At 45.4% G+C, this 15,364-nt stretch overlaps 2 protein-coding genes across 5 annotated transcripts in view; both read right to left on the minus strand.

Moving 5' to 3' along the window:
* FBF1 (Fas binding factor 1) overlaps positions 1-1,312 on the minus strand; it is a 31,327-nt gene extending 30,015 nt beyond the window's left edge. For both annotated transcript variants that reach the window (XM_017950985.3, XM_017950982.3), the window contains exon 1: positions 1,022-1,312. The gene's annotated coding sequence lies outside the window, so the exon portion shown is untranslated. The remainder of the gene's footprint in view (positions 1-1,021) is intronic.
* Positions 1,313-1,435: 123 nt separating this feature from the next.
* ACOX1 (acyl-CoA oxidase 1) overlaps positions 1,436-15,364 on the minus strand; it is a 40,365-nt gene continuing 26,436 nt past the window's right edge. For 2 of the 3 annotated variants that reach the window (XM_031657772.1, XM_031657771.1), the window contains exons 7-14: positions 14,485-14,654; positions 11,037-11,199; positions 10,396-10,586; positions 9,042-9,221; positions 8,819-8,924; positions 8,540-8,683; positions 7,796-8,002; positions 1,436-6,821 (exon numbers count right to left, since the gene is read on the minus strand). In XM_031657772.1, coding sequence (XP_031513632.1) covers positions 6,774-6,821; positions 7,796-8,002; positions 8,540-8,683; positions 8,819-8,924; positions 9,042-9,221; positions 10,396-10,586; positions 11,037-11,199; positions 14,485-14,654 — 1,209 coding nt within the window. In that variant the 3' untranslated portion in view covers positions 1,436-6,773. The remainder of the gene's footprint in view (positions 6,822-7,795; positions 8,003-8,539; positions 8,684-8,818; positions 8,925-9,041; positions 9,222-10,395; positions 10,587-11,036; positions 11,200-14,484; positions 14,655-15,364) is intronic. The other variant, XM_031657773.1, reaches the window with a different exon arrangement.

Genomic DNA, 15,364 nt, shown 5'->3' on the forward strand with positions numbered 1-15,364 from the left:
GCTGAGAATACAGGCGTGCACCACCATGCCCAGTTAATTTTTGTATTTTTAGTAGAGACGGGGTTTCACTGTTGGCCAGGCTGGTCTTGAACTCCTGACCTCGTGATCTGCCTGCCTTGGCCTCCCAAAGTGCTGGGATTACAGGTGTGAGCCACTGCGCCTGGCCTTCTTTCTTTCTTTCTTTTTTCCAGACACGGTCTCACTGTTGCCCAGGCTGGAGTGCAGTGGCGCGATCACAGCTCTCACAGATCACTGCAGCCTCGACCTCCTTGGGCTCAGGCGATCCTCCAATCTCAGCCTCCCTAGCAGCTGGGACCACAGGCACACGCCACCATGTCCGGCAAATTTTAAAACTTTTTTGTGGAGACGGGCCTCCCTACGTTGCCCAGGGTCGTCCCAAACGCCTGGCCTCGAGTGATCCTCCCGCCTTGGCCTCCCGAAGTGTTGGGATTACAGGCATGAGCCACCGTGCCCGGCTTTGTGTTTCTTTTTCTCTGCAATGGCGACATCACGACCTACAAGTCCAAATGTGTCCCATAACACATCATGGAACTTCTGGCATCTCCTATCGATCCTGTACAGGCTTCAAACTATGGGGATTTTCTAGGCGTGGTTTGCCAAGGCCAAAGGGCTACAGTGTAACCCCGTCCCTACATCTATTCAGCCGACTCCATGCCAGGCGTTTTACAGATCCCGAGACCACCCCTAAACAAGACCCCTAACCGGAGTAGCCCCTCCGTCCCGAGGCTCCGCGCCCCTCAATGCGTCACCCTTCTGAGCGCCCGGCCTATATGGCCCCCGAGAGCAGCCTGTAATGCTCCCAGCCCCTGAAGCTTCCCGTTACGCGCCGTGTCCCCGGAGGTGCGGCCGCTGGGACCAGCACCGGCCCCGGCTCCATTCAGGTCGCCCAGCCCGGCCAGGCCTCCCGCTTCCAGCCGGTGCTGCCACCCTCAGCCGTCCGGCCTCCCGCGGAAAGGCGGGCGCGAGGTATCCTGGGAGTCGTAGTCGGCGGTTTGCTCACCTGCCCGCACAGAGGAGACAGGGACGACGTGAGGAACTACAGCTCCCAGCGAGCAGCGCGCGGCCGTTGGCGGGGCCGGGCCTCTGCCGGCGGTGGGCACGTTGCTAGGAGCTGCCCCAACGCCTCTCCAGGAAGAGGGCGCCAGGCTCAAAGGCCCTCTTGGGAACTGCCGAGACGCTTAAAAGTTCCTCCTGCCCACTTCTGAGGGCTGACACGTGGCCGGCGCGGAGGCATGAGAAATGTGTTGATATTGGGAGGTTGACGGGTGAATCCACGAATTCACCCGTGTTTATTCCACACCCCAAAGCTTGAGGGAAGTGACTGACCTTCCTGTTTAATGATCCAATCAAAGCTGTATAGCCAGAATGAAACCCAATACTGTCACCCCACAAAAAGATACGTCATTTTTTCTAGTATGTGCTAATTATGAATTTTATTAAGGTTTATTCAATTTCACAGAGGAAAGAACGGTTTGTAGTTTGGCTTACCCGCAGTGCTGGCAGGTCACAGCTGTCCAACCATGATTCATTCACATGCTCTGGCCCCGTGCCCCTCGTCCTCCCACCTCTGCCCCCACAGGACACCATCAAGCCAGGGCTGGGTAACAGCATATGCTAAATACATCTTATCAGGTATGAACCAAACTCAAGCCACAACAGCAAAGGCGGAAAAAGGTAGCAAAGTAATTATGTGCTCCCAAGGCATACAGTCATTTAGTTGAATCCATAACAGTTGGAAATAAAAAGGCATTTATGAAGTGTAGTCCGCAGTCTGAATGTGGAAGGTGGAAGATCACACATTTACTAATCTAAGAAACACTCAAAACATATTTTGGTCTAAAAAATCCCCAATTTTCCATGATCTTCCCAAGACAACCAATGACCCACTTAAACTTAAGGCAGAAACACCCTTGAATCTAGGAACGTGCACATATGCAACAGCTAACATCTGGTAACTCTAACAATGTTCCTTACATGTTTCTGTGTTTACTATCATGGACCATAGGAATCAAGTACTGGAAAATTTAGTAAGTGTGCACAGTTAAAAGCAAAACACTGGCTGGGCGCAGTGGCTCACGCCTGTAATTCCAGCACTTTGGGAGGCTGAGGTGGGTGGATCACGAGGTCAGGAGTTCAAGACGAGCCTGGCCAACTTGGTGAAACCCCGTCTCTACTAAAAATACAAAAAAATCAGACGGGCATGGCAGCAGGCGCCTGTAATCACAGCTACTCAGAAGGCTGAGGCGGAGAACTGCTTGAACCCAGGAGGCGGAGGTTGCAGTGAGCCAAGATTGCGCCACTGCACTCTGGCCTGGGTGAAAGAGCAAGACAGCGTCTCAAAAACAAAAAAACAAAACAAGAAAAACCCCCCAAAAAACCATCAGTATTTTAAAATAAGTCATTTTAGTCCATTACAGTGTGACTTGTTCTAATCCTCCAATAACATAGTAAATAAACAGCAGAAATGACTTTCCTGCATTGTTTCATGAAAATGATCAAAACCTTTATCTAAGTCAGAACATCAACAAGACTCTTGGTCTCAGGTCATCAATTTCTTGGCACTCCTCTTCTCTCTAGCTGTAGTAGCAGCTACTGCTTGAAGACAACCTGTGTATCCCAGGCATACCCTCTACATGTATACAAAGATGTGTAGGTGTTACAGACCACCTACACCTAATTCACTTCCTAATAAGATGGATGGAGTAACTCGGAAAATAGAGGAGGGATTTTGAGCCGCAGTTGTCTAAAGAATTATTGATTCACAGGATCTCCAAGATTATGCATTTGAAGAGTTTTATTTCTCCACCCAAAGCCCTGCAGTGAAGAAAATCCAAGAATTAAGATGTAACATGTTGGCTGGGCGAGGTGGCGCGGTGGCTTATGCCTGTAATCTCAGCACTTTGGGAGGTGGCGGGGGGTGTGTGCAGATCACCTGGCCAACATAGTGAAACCCCATCTCTGCTCAAAATACAAAAATTAGCCAAGCATGATGGTGGGTGCCTGTAATCCCAGCTACTCAGGAGGCTGAGGTGGGAGAATCGCTTGAACCCAGGAGGTGAAGACTGCAGTAAGCCGAGATTGCACCATTGCATTCCTGCCTGGGCAACAGAGCAAGACTCCGTCTCAAAAAAAAAAAAAAAAAAAAAAAAAAAAAAAAAAAAAAAAAAAGTAACACTTTGGCCCAGCACAGCAGCTCACTCCTGTAATCCCAACCCTCTGGGAGGCCTGAGGTGGGAAGATCACCTGAGGCTACGAGTTCACGACCGGCCCAAGGCAACATAGCGATACCCTATCTCCAAAAAAAAAAAAAAAAAAAAAATTAGCCAGGTGCGGTGGTGTACACCAGTAATCCCAGCTTCTCAGAAGAGTCCAAGGCAGGAGGATCACTTGAGTCCAAGAGTTGGTGGCCAAAGTGTGCTACAATCACACCACTGCATTCCAGCCTGGGTGAGAGTGAGACCCTTGTGGGGTGGAAAAAAAAGATCTAACATGTTAACTTTAGGAACTATAAAATGAAGTCGCCATTGCAGAGGTATATATGATCTGAAATTACAAGTGGTGACTTCTCAGAAAGCATATGAACATAGTGAATGTTGTAATGTTCTGAAGATAAGCTGATACTTAGTAGTGATATGTTCTAAAGACAAGAACATGAGGGCCCCAAAGGCTATGTCACCAACTCTGCTTTGAGGTCACTAATTTTTAAATACAGAGCATAAAGTAGAACTCCAAACACTTGGGCAAGAAGAATCCATTACAAATAGCCAACACATTTCTATTAAACCTCACATTTTCAATTTTGTATTCGGTTGAGAGTACTTTTTAAAAAAGGCTTAAATTAGTATTATCTGACACACACAAAAAAATCTCATTAATTCTACTCACTCTGGGCCAGGTGCTGTGGCTCACACCTGTAATCTCACACTTTGGGAGTCTGAGGCAAGATGATCGCTTGAGCCCAGGAGTCTGAGACCAGCCTGGGCAACATGGCAAAACCCTGTCTCTACAAAAAAATAGAACAAATTAGCCGGGCGTGGGGGCACGTGCCTGTGGTCCCAGCTACTCAGGAGACTGAGGAGGGAGGACCATTTGAACCCGGGAGGCAGAGGTCACAGTGAGCCAAGATCCCACCATTGTACTCCAGTGTGGGTGACAGAGTGATACCCTGTCTCAAAAAGATAAAAATAAAAAATAAAATTCTTACTCAGTAATTTTGGAGAAGACAAGGTTAAAATGTATCTTTGTACTTGTGAAAATGGCTCACAAAATTTTGAATCCAACAGACCCAAACTTGTCAGTGGCAGTCTAGTGTGGTAGAGAGAACAAACTGGACTTGCCACTTCCTTTAAGGTACAGCCAACAAATGTGTACCAAGTACTTCCAAGGACTCCTAAGGTGACTGGAGCCACTCACAAGTATTGCTACAACTGCAGTAATTACAGCTGATTTATAGTTATCCACTCAGGCAGGTATCACTCCTTCCTTTTTTATTCTTAGTGTTCCCTAAATCTAATAAACCTATATTCTAAATTTCTTCATAATTTAAACCTAAGTTTAATTGTGTGGCATATTTTTTCTCTCTTAATAGTACAAATCAGCGAGGTTTACTGTATCTTTACTCTTGATTATACTGAATAAAGTTCAAGACAGAATATTTCAATATTAATAAAAATAGCATCAAACATCAGATTTAGATTTTATTTTATTATTTTTTGAGACGGAGTCTCGCTCAGCCACCCAGGCTGGAGTGCAGTGGCGTCATCTTGGCTTACTGCAACCTCCACCACCCCGCTCCCGGTTCAAGTGATTCTCCTGCCTCAGCCTCCTGAGTAGCTGGGACTACAGGCACGCGCCACCACCATGACCAGCTAATTTTTGTATTTTTTTTTTTAGTAGAGATGGGATTTCACCATGTTGGCCAGGATGATCTCAAACTCCTGACCTCAGGTGATCCACCAGTCTCGGCCTCCCAAAGTGCTTGGATTACAGGTGTGAGCCACCGCACCTGGCCCCAGATTTAGATTTTAAATAAAACTTGAGGTACTGGGTCAAAGGGGGCTCTGCAGGTCGATGATCTCCTCAAACCTGCAAAGACATCCCATCTATGCAAATGGATTAGGGGGGTGTCATTCCAAACACCCTCAGATCCTGCCCAGATATTCATCTGTGAACAAGGTATTTCAACACTAATTTTGAAACAATTCTACATCTAGCAGGTCAGTTTATCATTTTCCAGAATCTGAACTACTGTCAAGATAGACTCAAGTGAGATTAACTCAGGGTTAATCTTCAATCTTAACACAATTATCAATTAGTTCTCCCAGTGGAAAGATTTAGGCTTTTGTCAATATGTAGCATTTCTGCTGTAACCTAAAAGTCTCATATTACCAGTTCCCCAGGATAGACAGATATTATGTCAGGTCCCAAGAGAGGAATTATGTTTCCATGGAATTAAACCATATTTTCAGGACTGATTCTAGAACAGCTGGTTTCATGAGGCATATGGTGCATTTTAAAAAAAAAAAAAAAAAAAAAAAAAAAAAAACAACAAAGTGACTTACATTGACTTTAAGAAAAAATTAATTGAGATGTATTTAATTTTTAAATATAGAATGATTGTGTAAATTAGATTTCAGCTGAAAGGACAATTAGCAATTCAGATAAAGCTCCTAGAAATATACTGAAAACAAAGCCATACATATAGTAAGAAATAGAACCTATAAACTTCCATTTTTCTAACCATAGTTTTTTTTGTTTTTTCCCAGTTGTTTAAAAAAAAAAAAAAAAAAAAAAAAAAAAACACCTCACCGTTTCAATGATTATATTTTCTGAACCAAAAATCAGAACACATGGTTTGTGTCAAAGGGTTTTTCTGTGCTACATCTGGGAGTAAGGTGACCTAAGCGACATTTTTTTAATGCCAAATATGGTAACCTCCAAGCTTTTAATGGCTTATGCCAAGATGACAGAATATTTGAAATCTGATTGTCCTAGAAAATCCAGTTAATATGGTCACCAAAGTTACAGCTGAGAGCTCTCCCTACAGTTCCTACTACTGTGACAATTTAGCGATCCTTCAAATGGAAAATTCCTAATTACACGAGACAATGGTCCTACAGCAGGCCCGTGCGAAGTAAGTTCTCTTGTTGGAAAAATGCTAGCATGAATAGTTTGATAAACGCAATCTATCAGCAAAGGAGAGCAAGCAGGCAGAGACTGTGCCAAGCAGAAACTCATTTGCATCAAGTTTTCCAATAAGTTTCCTTCCCCCAGTCCCTTTTCTTCAATCCTGCTTTTGAGCCAGGTCCCAGGGTAAGTCTGGTAGAACACCGAGCAGGAAAGCTTGGAAGGGTTCTACACCACTTCAAAAATACCTTTGCTTAAAAACACTTATATAGCCAGTGATTAGCAATTAAAATGTGAAAATAATCAACTACTTAGTAGTTAAATTCTGCTAATTATCAAAAGTCATAGTCTACTGGGATCAGCAGCATTACAAAAGGAAGTCATATTGCATTTCTTAAGCTTTTTCTGAATGGTTTAACAGGTCTCTTTCAGTGTTAATTGCACTTAAAACATCTGCTTTTTTTTCATTTAATCTCTGAAATCTGTTCATTTTTTTCCCTCCATTTATAAAAAAGGGTCAATTTATCATTTGCTCTATAGCTATTTGAATTCGAAAAAGATTCCACACAGATTCGAGTTGCACACAGGTGCTTTCTGGAGCAGATTAAACTTGTCCTTGTGACACTTCAGAGCTTAGACTGCAGTGATTTCAGGTGCTTGTAAGATTCGTGGACCTGTGGGAAAGGGAGAGAGAAGAACTACTAATAAAGAGTTTGTAATGTTAAATAGTATACTTTTTTTTTTTTTGGAGACTGAGTCCTACTCTGTTGCCCAGGCTGGAGTGCAGTGGCACAATCTTGGCTCACTACAGCCTCTGCCTCCCAGGCTTCAGTGATCTTCCCATCTCAGCCTCCTGAGTTGCTAGAACTACAGGTGTGTGCCATGACACCTGGCTGCTATTTCCAATTTTTGTAGAGATGGGGGTTTACCACGTTGGCCAGGTTGGTCTAGAACTCCTCAACCCAAGTCATCCACCCACCTCAGCCTCCCAAAGTGCTAAGATTACAGGCGTGAACCACTGTGGCCAGCCTGTGGTTATTACTACACAGTCCTTATCTTTCAGAGATAAGCATTGAATTATTTATGGATAAAATTATCTGATGTCTTAGTTTTTTTATTTATTTTTATTTTTTGAGACGGAGTCTTACTCTGTCTCCCAGGCTGGAGTGCAGTGGCGTGATCTCGGCTCACTGCAAGCTCTGCCTCCTGGGTTCACGCCATTCTCCTGCCTCAGCCTCCTGAGTAGCTGGGACTACAGGCGCCCACCACCACGCCCGGCTAATTTTTTGTATTTTTAGTAGAGACGGAGTTTCATCATTTTAGCCAGGCTAGTCTCGAACTGCTGACCTCAGGTGATCCGCCCACTCGGCTTCCCAAAGTGCTGGGATTACAGGTGTGAGCCAATGCGCCCAGCTTATATATATTTTTAAATGTTCAATTCATTATCAAAAATTGAAATTGATTAAGACCCTGGTTACTGTGGGATCAACCCAGTTCCCTTCTGAACCTGTTGCTCAAATAAAGTGACTGTCCTAAGTGGCCACAGTACTTTCAGAGCTTTCACAGATAAATCCCTTTCCAAAGGTCTTTCCTGCTTCAATATTTAAGTGAAGACTTTTAAAAAGGTGCAAAGACACTGGATTTTTACCTCTGTTTTGTTCAGTGGGGAGTTCTTAGCCCACTCAAACAAGTTTTCATACACATTTCCATCATAGCGGCCAAGCACAGAGCCAAGTGTCACATCCTGAAAATCAAATGCATCAACCAAAGCAACAGCATCTGAGCGAATAAGAGTGAGTAACTCCTTTACACGCGGGTTTACTTGCATAATCTGAGACTCTGTCATGATGTTCCCCTAAAAGAGACCAAAATAAGTAAATAAAACATATATATGTATACAGATAGACATAATTATATGCATATACAGCTATAAAGCAGACAGCAAATTTTCTTTTTGAGACTGAGTTTCACTCTTGTTGCCCAGGCTGGAGTGCAATGGCGTGATCTTGGCTCACCGAAATCTCTGCCTCCTGGGTTCAAGTGATTCTCCTCCCTCAGCCTCCCGAATAGCTGGGATTACAAGCATGCAATAGCATGCCAGGCTAATTTTGTATTTTTAGTAGAGACAGGGTTTCTCCATGTTTGTCAGGCTGGTCTTGAACTCCCGAACTCAGGTGATCCACCTGCCTTGGCCTCCCAAAGTGCTGGGATTACAGGTGTGAGGCACTGGGCCCAGCTATTTTTCTTTCTTTTTTGAGACAGAGTCTTGCTCTGTCGCCCAGGCTGGAGTGCAGTGGTGCTCATTGCAACCTCTGCCTCTAGGGTTGCCCGCGCCCGGCCAACAATTACTTTTCTTAACAACAAAAAAGACTTGTACTTAGAAAATACTGACCTGAAGGAAATCCCCTGCGTTCTGACTGATTCCATACAGAGAATACAGCAGACATAAATTCCTTAAGACAGCTTCAATGGCTTTATCTTGAATTTTGAGGAGTTTTTCTGAAAAGAGCTTAACTACCACATAGTGGCAATGTGCCTAAGATTAAACAGAAAACACCTGAGTTTGAGAACCTTAGAAAAAGATTCAATACACAGTGACTAGGGTTTCTGCACCAGAAAATGCGGGACGCTGGGGGGCAGGGAAGGGGAAAAAGAGAGAACTACCACTGACCTCACTTGCTCGAACAAGGTCAACAGAAGTTAGGTTCCATGCTACCTCCTTGCTTTTTCTGTGAATCACTTCTTTTTGAAGGTTTTTTGCAGCAATTTCTACTAATCTGTTAAGACACAGATTGGAGGTCTGAGGAAATGATCAACAGTACTCATGCCTTCTTGTCATCTATCAGGGCCCCAGCCCCTCTGCTGCGTATTCTAGCTCTTGAGGGAGAGCTCACCTGGCTGCACGGAGTTTATATGCTTCGGTTAAGCTTTCGGGGCTATTGATATCCACCATGGTCGGCCAGACTGCTACCTGCTGTGGCTGGATGCGTTGACTGGGCAGGTCATTCAAATAGGACACCATGCCACACACCAACTTTCCTGAGTGCACCTGGTCATAACTTTTCATCAGGAACCTAAAAATCACCAGTAAACATGCTTTTAGTAACTACTTTTTCTTTTTTTTTTTTTTTTGAGACGGAGTCTTGCTCTGTCGCCCAGGCTGGAGTGCAGTGGCCGGATCTCAGCTCACTGCAAGCTCCGCCTCCCGGGTTCACGCCATTCTCCTGCCTCAGCCTCCCGAGTAGCTGGGACTACAGGCGTCCGCCACATTGCCCGGCTAGTTTTTTGTTATTTTTTAGTAGAGACGGGGTTTCACTATGTTAGCCAGGATGGTCTCGATCTCCTGACCTCGTGATCCACCCATCTCGGCCTCCCAAAGTGCTGGGATTACAGGCTTGAGCCACCGCGCCCGGCCTTCTTTTTTTTTTTTTTGAGATGGAGTTTTGCTCTTGTTGCCTAGGCTGGATGAAGTGCAATAGCCAGATCTCAGCTCACTGCAACCTCCTCCTCTCAGGTTCAAATGAATGATTCTCCTGCCTCAGCCTCCCAAGTAGCTGGGACTACAGGCACCTGCCACCATGCCTGGCTAATTTTTAATATTTTTTTTTTCTAGTAGAGACAGGGTTTTACCATGTTGGCCAGGCTGGTCTCTAACTCCTGACCTCAAGTGATCCACCCGGCTTGGCCTCCCAAAGTGCTGAGATTACAGGAGTGAGCCACCACATCTGGCCTTTTTTTTTTTGGATGGAGTTTTCACTCTTGTTGCCCAGGATGGAGTGCAATGGCGCAATCTTGGCTCACTGCAACCTCTGCCTCCCAGGTTCAAGTGATTCTTCTGCCTCAGCCTCCCAAGTAGCCGCGATTATAGGCATACGCCACCATGCCTGGCTAACTTTTTTGTATTTTTTAGTAGAGACAGGGTTTGACCATGTTGGTCAGGCTGGTCTTGAACTCCTTACCTCGTGATCCGCCCGCCTCGGTCTCCCAAAGTGCTGGGATTAGTCATGAGCCACTGTGCCCAGCCCAGTAACTCTACCCTTGATACAACTTCAAGCTATTTAACAGGTGCGTCATACTCTCTAGCCTCACCACGAAATAAAAACAGTGAGTCAGAATGGAAGGTAAAAGTATACCTTTCAGGAACAAATATATATATACGGTGACGAAAAACCATGGGAACAAGAACCTAGGAAAAGGACTAGAACATTCTTATGAACAGATGGGAGGAATTGCGGATTTGACTCTCACCTAGCCGTCTGGAGCATCATGACAGTGTTTTCTCCCTCAAAGGTACAGCTTGGGGTGAAATTGACATAAATATTTGGAAGACCACTGCAATGAGAATAGCCATGCCCACCACAAGCCATCCGACATGCTTCGATGCCAGTGTTTGCAGTCCAGGAGGTGAAAGCCTTAAGTCCAGCAGTGAGGGCATGAAGCTAAGAGGACAAGCACAAATCTGTCAGGACATTTGTAGTGCAGAGAGCCCGAGAACCAATGAGAAAACACACCCCTCCTCTAACATCCCGGCCACTGTCAAAACACAGCTGCCACACATGCAAACTGAAGAAGCACAGCTGTCCGACTGGCCAGAAGAACGGAGAACACTACCCACACCCATCTGAGCTGCTCTACTTGGCTAAAAATTCACCACTTACATTTCCTTGATTGACAAATAATCAACATGGTACAATATTTCTGATAACACTAAAAATACTTAACAACAAACCCCACAGTTCTTCATATCTGATCTACTTTCAACCAGAAGAAGTTCTCAGAATACATAATTCTTTTCAGGAAATCCCAACATCTAGTTATCTCTGGACATCGTCCAACAGGCAACCATGAAACAGAAGGGTGCCCACGAGTGAATGAGACCAAACTCGTACCTCAGGCAGTTCACTCAGGTCCCCTTGACCAATGCCTTCATTAATCCGGTGATAGGTCTCCTTCATGTATGCGCCCACAAACTGGAAGGCATAGGCAGTGGCCAGGAGTGGAAAGAGTTTATACTGCTGGGTTTGAAAATCCAAAATCTGCGGTTCTGGTTCACTACATGACATAGAAAAAGAATAAAATAGTAAGTAAATGTTTATACAGAACTTTCTATATGCCAGCTTCTAATCTAAGCACTTGATATTTTAACTTATTTAGTCCTTATAAGGGCACTGTGAGGTAGTTACTATTACTATCCCCATTTTACAAATGGGAAACCGAGAGGTCAAGAATCTGCCTGAGGTCACACAGCTCATATGTGTCAGGTCTTAGATTGAAATTGGGGTTTTTTTTTTTTTTTGCGATGGAGTCACCCTCTGTCACCCAGGCTTTAGTGCAGTGGTGCGATCTTGGCTCACTGCAAGCTCCACCTCCCAGGTTCAAGCGATTCTCCTGCGTCAGCCTCCCACAGTGCTGGGATTACAGGCATGAGCCATGGTGCCTAGGCTATTTGGCTCCCTAAGACCATGCTCTAATTACCTTGTACTGTGTAGGTTGACAGAATTTTCTAGCTGCAAAGTCCATATCTGTCCTAGTCTTTCCAGTATAACTTAGAAAACCATAGCTCATAGCAACATACAAAACCAACGCTAGACAACCCAGTAAGAAGGCAATGCTGAAAAGCTCTGCTCACCAGATGGCTGAATACACTGTATTTTGACCACAATTTTGGAGAACACCCAATGGAGGGTGTTAAATATTTTGAAGTGTAAGAATTAGCAAGGGTCTGATTGTATCAACTCCTTTATTCCTTTTTAAAAATGTAATTATTATTATTATTTTTTGAGATGAAGTCTCCCTTTATCACCCAGGATGGAGTGCAGTGTTGTGATTCTGGCTCATTACAACCTCCACTTCCTGGGTTCAAGTGATTCTCCTGCCTCAGTCTCCCGAGTAGCTGGAATTACAGGCGCCCGCCACTATACCCGGCTAAGTTTTGTATTTTTAGTAGACGTGGGGTTTCACTATGTTGGCCAGGCTGGTCTCGAACTCCTGACTTCAAGTGATCCACCCGCTTTGGCCTCCCAAAGTGCTGGGATTACAGGCGTGAGCCACTGCGCCTGGCTTTAAAATTTAATTAATTTTAAATTTTGTTGAAAATAGATCAGCCTGGCCAACATGGTGAAATCCTGTCTCTACTAAAAATACAAAAATTAGCCGGGCATGGTGGCGTGCGCCTGTAATCCCAGCTACTTCGGAGGCGGAGGCTGAGGCAGGAGAATCACTTGAACTCAGGGGGCGGAGACTGCAGCAAGCTGAGATCGCGCCACTGCACTCCGGCCTGGGCAACAGAGTGAGAATCCATCTCAAAAAAAAGACGAAAAGGAGAGGGAAGGGGAGGGGAGATGGAATCACGAGGTAAGGAGTTCAAGACCAGCCTAACCAACATGGTCAAACCCTGTCTCTACTAAAAAATACAAAAAAAATTAGCCAGGCATGGTGGCACATGCCTATAATCCCAGCAACTTGGGAGGCTGAGGCAGAAGAATCACTTGAACCTGGGAAGCAGAGGTTGCAGTGAGCCAAGATTGTGCCATTGCACTCCATCCTGGGCAACAAGAGTGAAAACTCCATCAAAAAGAGTACTTGGGTGTGGTGGCTCAGTCCTGTAATCCCAGCACTTTGGGAGGCCGAGGCGGGCAGATTACGAGGTGAGGAGTTCAAGACCAGCCTGGCCAATATGGTAAAACTCTGTCTCTACTAAAAAAAAAAAATATTAAAAATTAGCCAGGCGTGGTGGCAGGTGCCTGTAGTCCCAGCTACTTGGGAGGCTGAGGCAGGAGAATCATTCATTTGAACCTAAGAGGAGGAGGTTGCAGTGAGCTGAGATCTGGCCATTGCACTCCATCCAGCCTAGGCAACAAGAATGAAACTCCATCTCAAAAAAGAAAAAGCAAAACAAAACAAAAAAAAAGTAGTTACTAAAAGCAGGTTTACTGGTGATTTTTAGGTTCCTGATGAAAAGTTATGACCACGTGCACTCAGGAAAGCTGGTGTGTGGCATGGTGTCCTATTTGAATGACCTGCCCAGTCAACGCATCCAGCCACAGCAGGTAGCAGTCTGGCCGACCATGGTGGGTATCAATAGCCCCGAAAGCCTAATCGAAGCATATAAACTCCATGCAGCCAGGTGAGCTCTCCCTCAAGAGCTAGAATACGCAGCAGAGGGGCTGGGGCCCTGATAGATCCTGATAGATGACAAGAAGGCATGAGTACTGTTGATCATTTCTTCAGACCTCCAATCTGTATCTTTTTTTTTTTTTGAGACGGAGTCTCGCTCTGTCGCCCAGGCTGAAGTGCAGTGGCCGGATCTCAGCTCACTGCAAGCTCCGCCTCCCGGGTTCACACCATTCTCCTGCCTCAGCCTCCCGAGTAGCTGGGACTACAGGCGCCCACCACCTCGCCCGGCTAGTTTTTTGTATTTTTTTTAGTAGAGACAGGGTTTCACTGTGTTAGCCAGGATGGTCTCGATCTCCTGACCTCGTGATCCACCCATCTCGGCCTCCCAAAGTGCTGGGATTACAGGCTTGAGCCACTGCGCCCAGCCCCAATCTGTATCTTAACAGATTAGTTAAGGAGACAGGGTTTCACCATGTTGGTCAGACTGGTCTTGAACTCCTTACCTCGTGATCCGCCCGCCTCGGCCTCCCAGAGTGCTGAGATTACAGTCATGAGCCATTGTGCCCAGCCTCTCCTCTCCTCTTAACAGATTAGTTAAGGAGAGGGGAGGGAAAGGGAAAGAAAAGAAAATAGAGACAGGGTCTTGCTATGTTGCTCAGGTTGGCCTCAAACTCCTAGGCTCAAGTAATCTTGCCTCAGCCTCCCAAAGTGCTGGGATTACAGGTGTGAGCTACCACACCTGGCCAATTTCTTTATTCCTTAAGAGTAAAAAGAGTATCAGGGAGTATCAGTGAAAGGCAGTTGTAGGAACAAACCGTCGCCATGAATGCAAAAGGGAAACAAATTTAATGTCACTTTCACCATGCACAATTTATAGTTGCTAGTAGTAATCCAAACTTTCAAATTGCCTTTAATGTGTTGAACATTTCACTTACAAAGTTCAAGTAATATTATTACTACTTTTCTTAAAAGGTTAAAAATAATAAGGTGAGTATTCTCTTTTTTTCTTTTTTGGCAGTCACTGATTATAGCAAGGGTGGTTATTTCTATCTTTCCTCTTAAGAAAAGGAAGCCTAGATACAAAATTACAGGCCCAGTTATCACCCTAGCCAATTTTGCAGTGCCAATGCATCTTCTGTATTGACATTTGGGAATTCTGGGATCTGAATGGGGTAAAAACTAGGCCTTCGGTACTGAGCCCATCTAGGACCCTACCCTTACCCTGGCTTGATTTCAGACTGGTGCCTCACAGCGCTGTATCGGATGGCAATGGTGCACGCCTTAGACAGAGCCCGAGCAGCTTCTCCCACAAGGAAGGACCTGACAAACACCATGGTCCCGTAAGTCAGCTTGTTACTCAGTGGTTTCACGTACGTGCCATCAGGCTTCACCTGGAAGAAGAACGTGGGACTGATGCTTCCTTTTTTTAAGTCCAAGAGGCAGTTCAGTGGTTCTCAAAGTACAGTCCCTGGAATAGCAGCATCAGCATCACCTGGCAACTTGCATGAACTACTACATCTTAGTCCCCACCCTGACCAACTGAATCAGAAACTCCGGGGTGGGGCCTAGCAATCTGGGCTTTAACTGGCCTTCCAGGTCATTCTAATGCATGCAAGTTTGAGAATCATTGGTTTAGCAAATCAAAATATATCCTTCAACCCTGCTAACTGCTTCTGATTTCACTGCCACAGTAAAAGCATCAGAGTGGGCATGATGACCACGCCTGTAATTCCAGCACTTTGGGAGGCCAAAGCAGACAGATCAAGAGGTCAGGAGTTTGAGACCAGGCTGAACAACATGGTGAAACCCAGTCTCTACTAAAAATACAAAAATCAGCTGAGTGTGGTGGCGCGTGCCTGTAATCCCAGCTACTCAGGAGGCTGAGACAGGAGAATCGTTTGAACCCGGGAGGCGGAGGGTGCAGTGAGCTGAGATTGTGCCACTGCACTCCAGCCTGGGTGACAGAGTGAGACTCCATCTCAAAAAAAAAAAAAAAAAAAAAAAAAATGCCGGGCACAGTGACTCACACCTGTAATCCTAGCACTTTGGGAGGCCGAGGCAGGAGGGTCCCCTGAGGTCAGGAGTTCAAGACCAGCCTGGC

Source organism: Papio anubis, chromosome 17 (assembly GCF_008728515.1).
Source record: "Papio anubis isolate 15944 chromosome 17, Panubis1.0, whole genome shotgun sequence".
Lineage (NCBI taxonomy): Eukaryota > Metazoa > Chordata > Mammalia > Primates > Cercopithecidae > Papio > Papio anubis.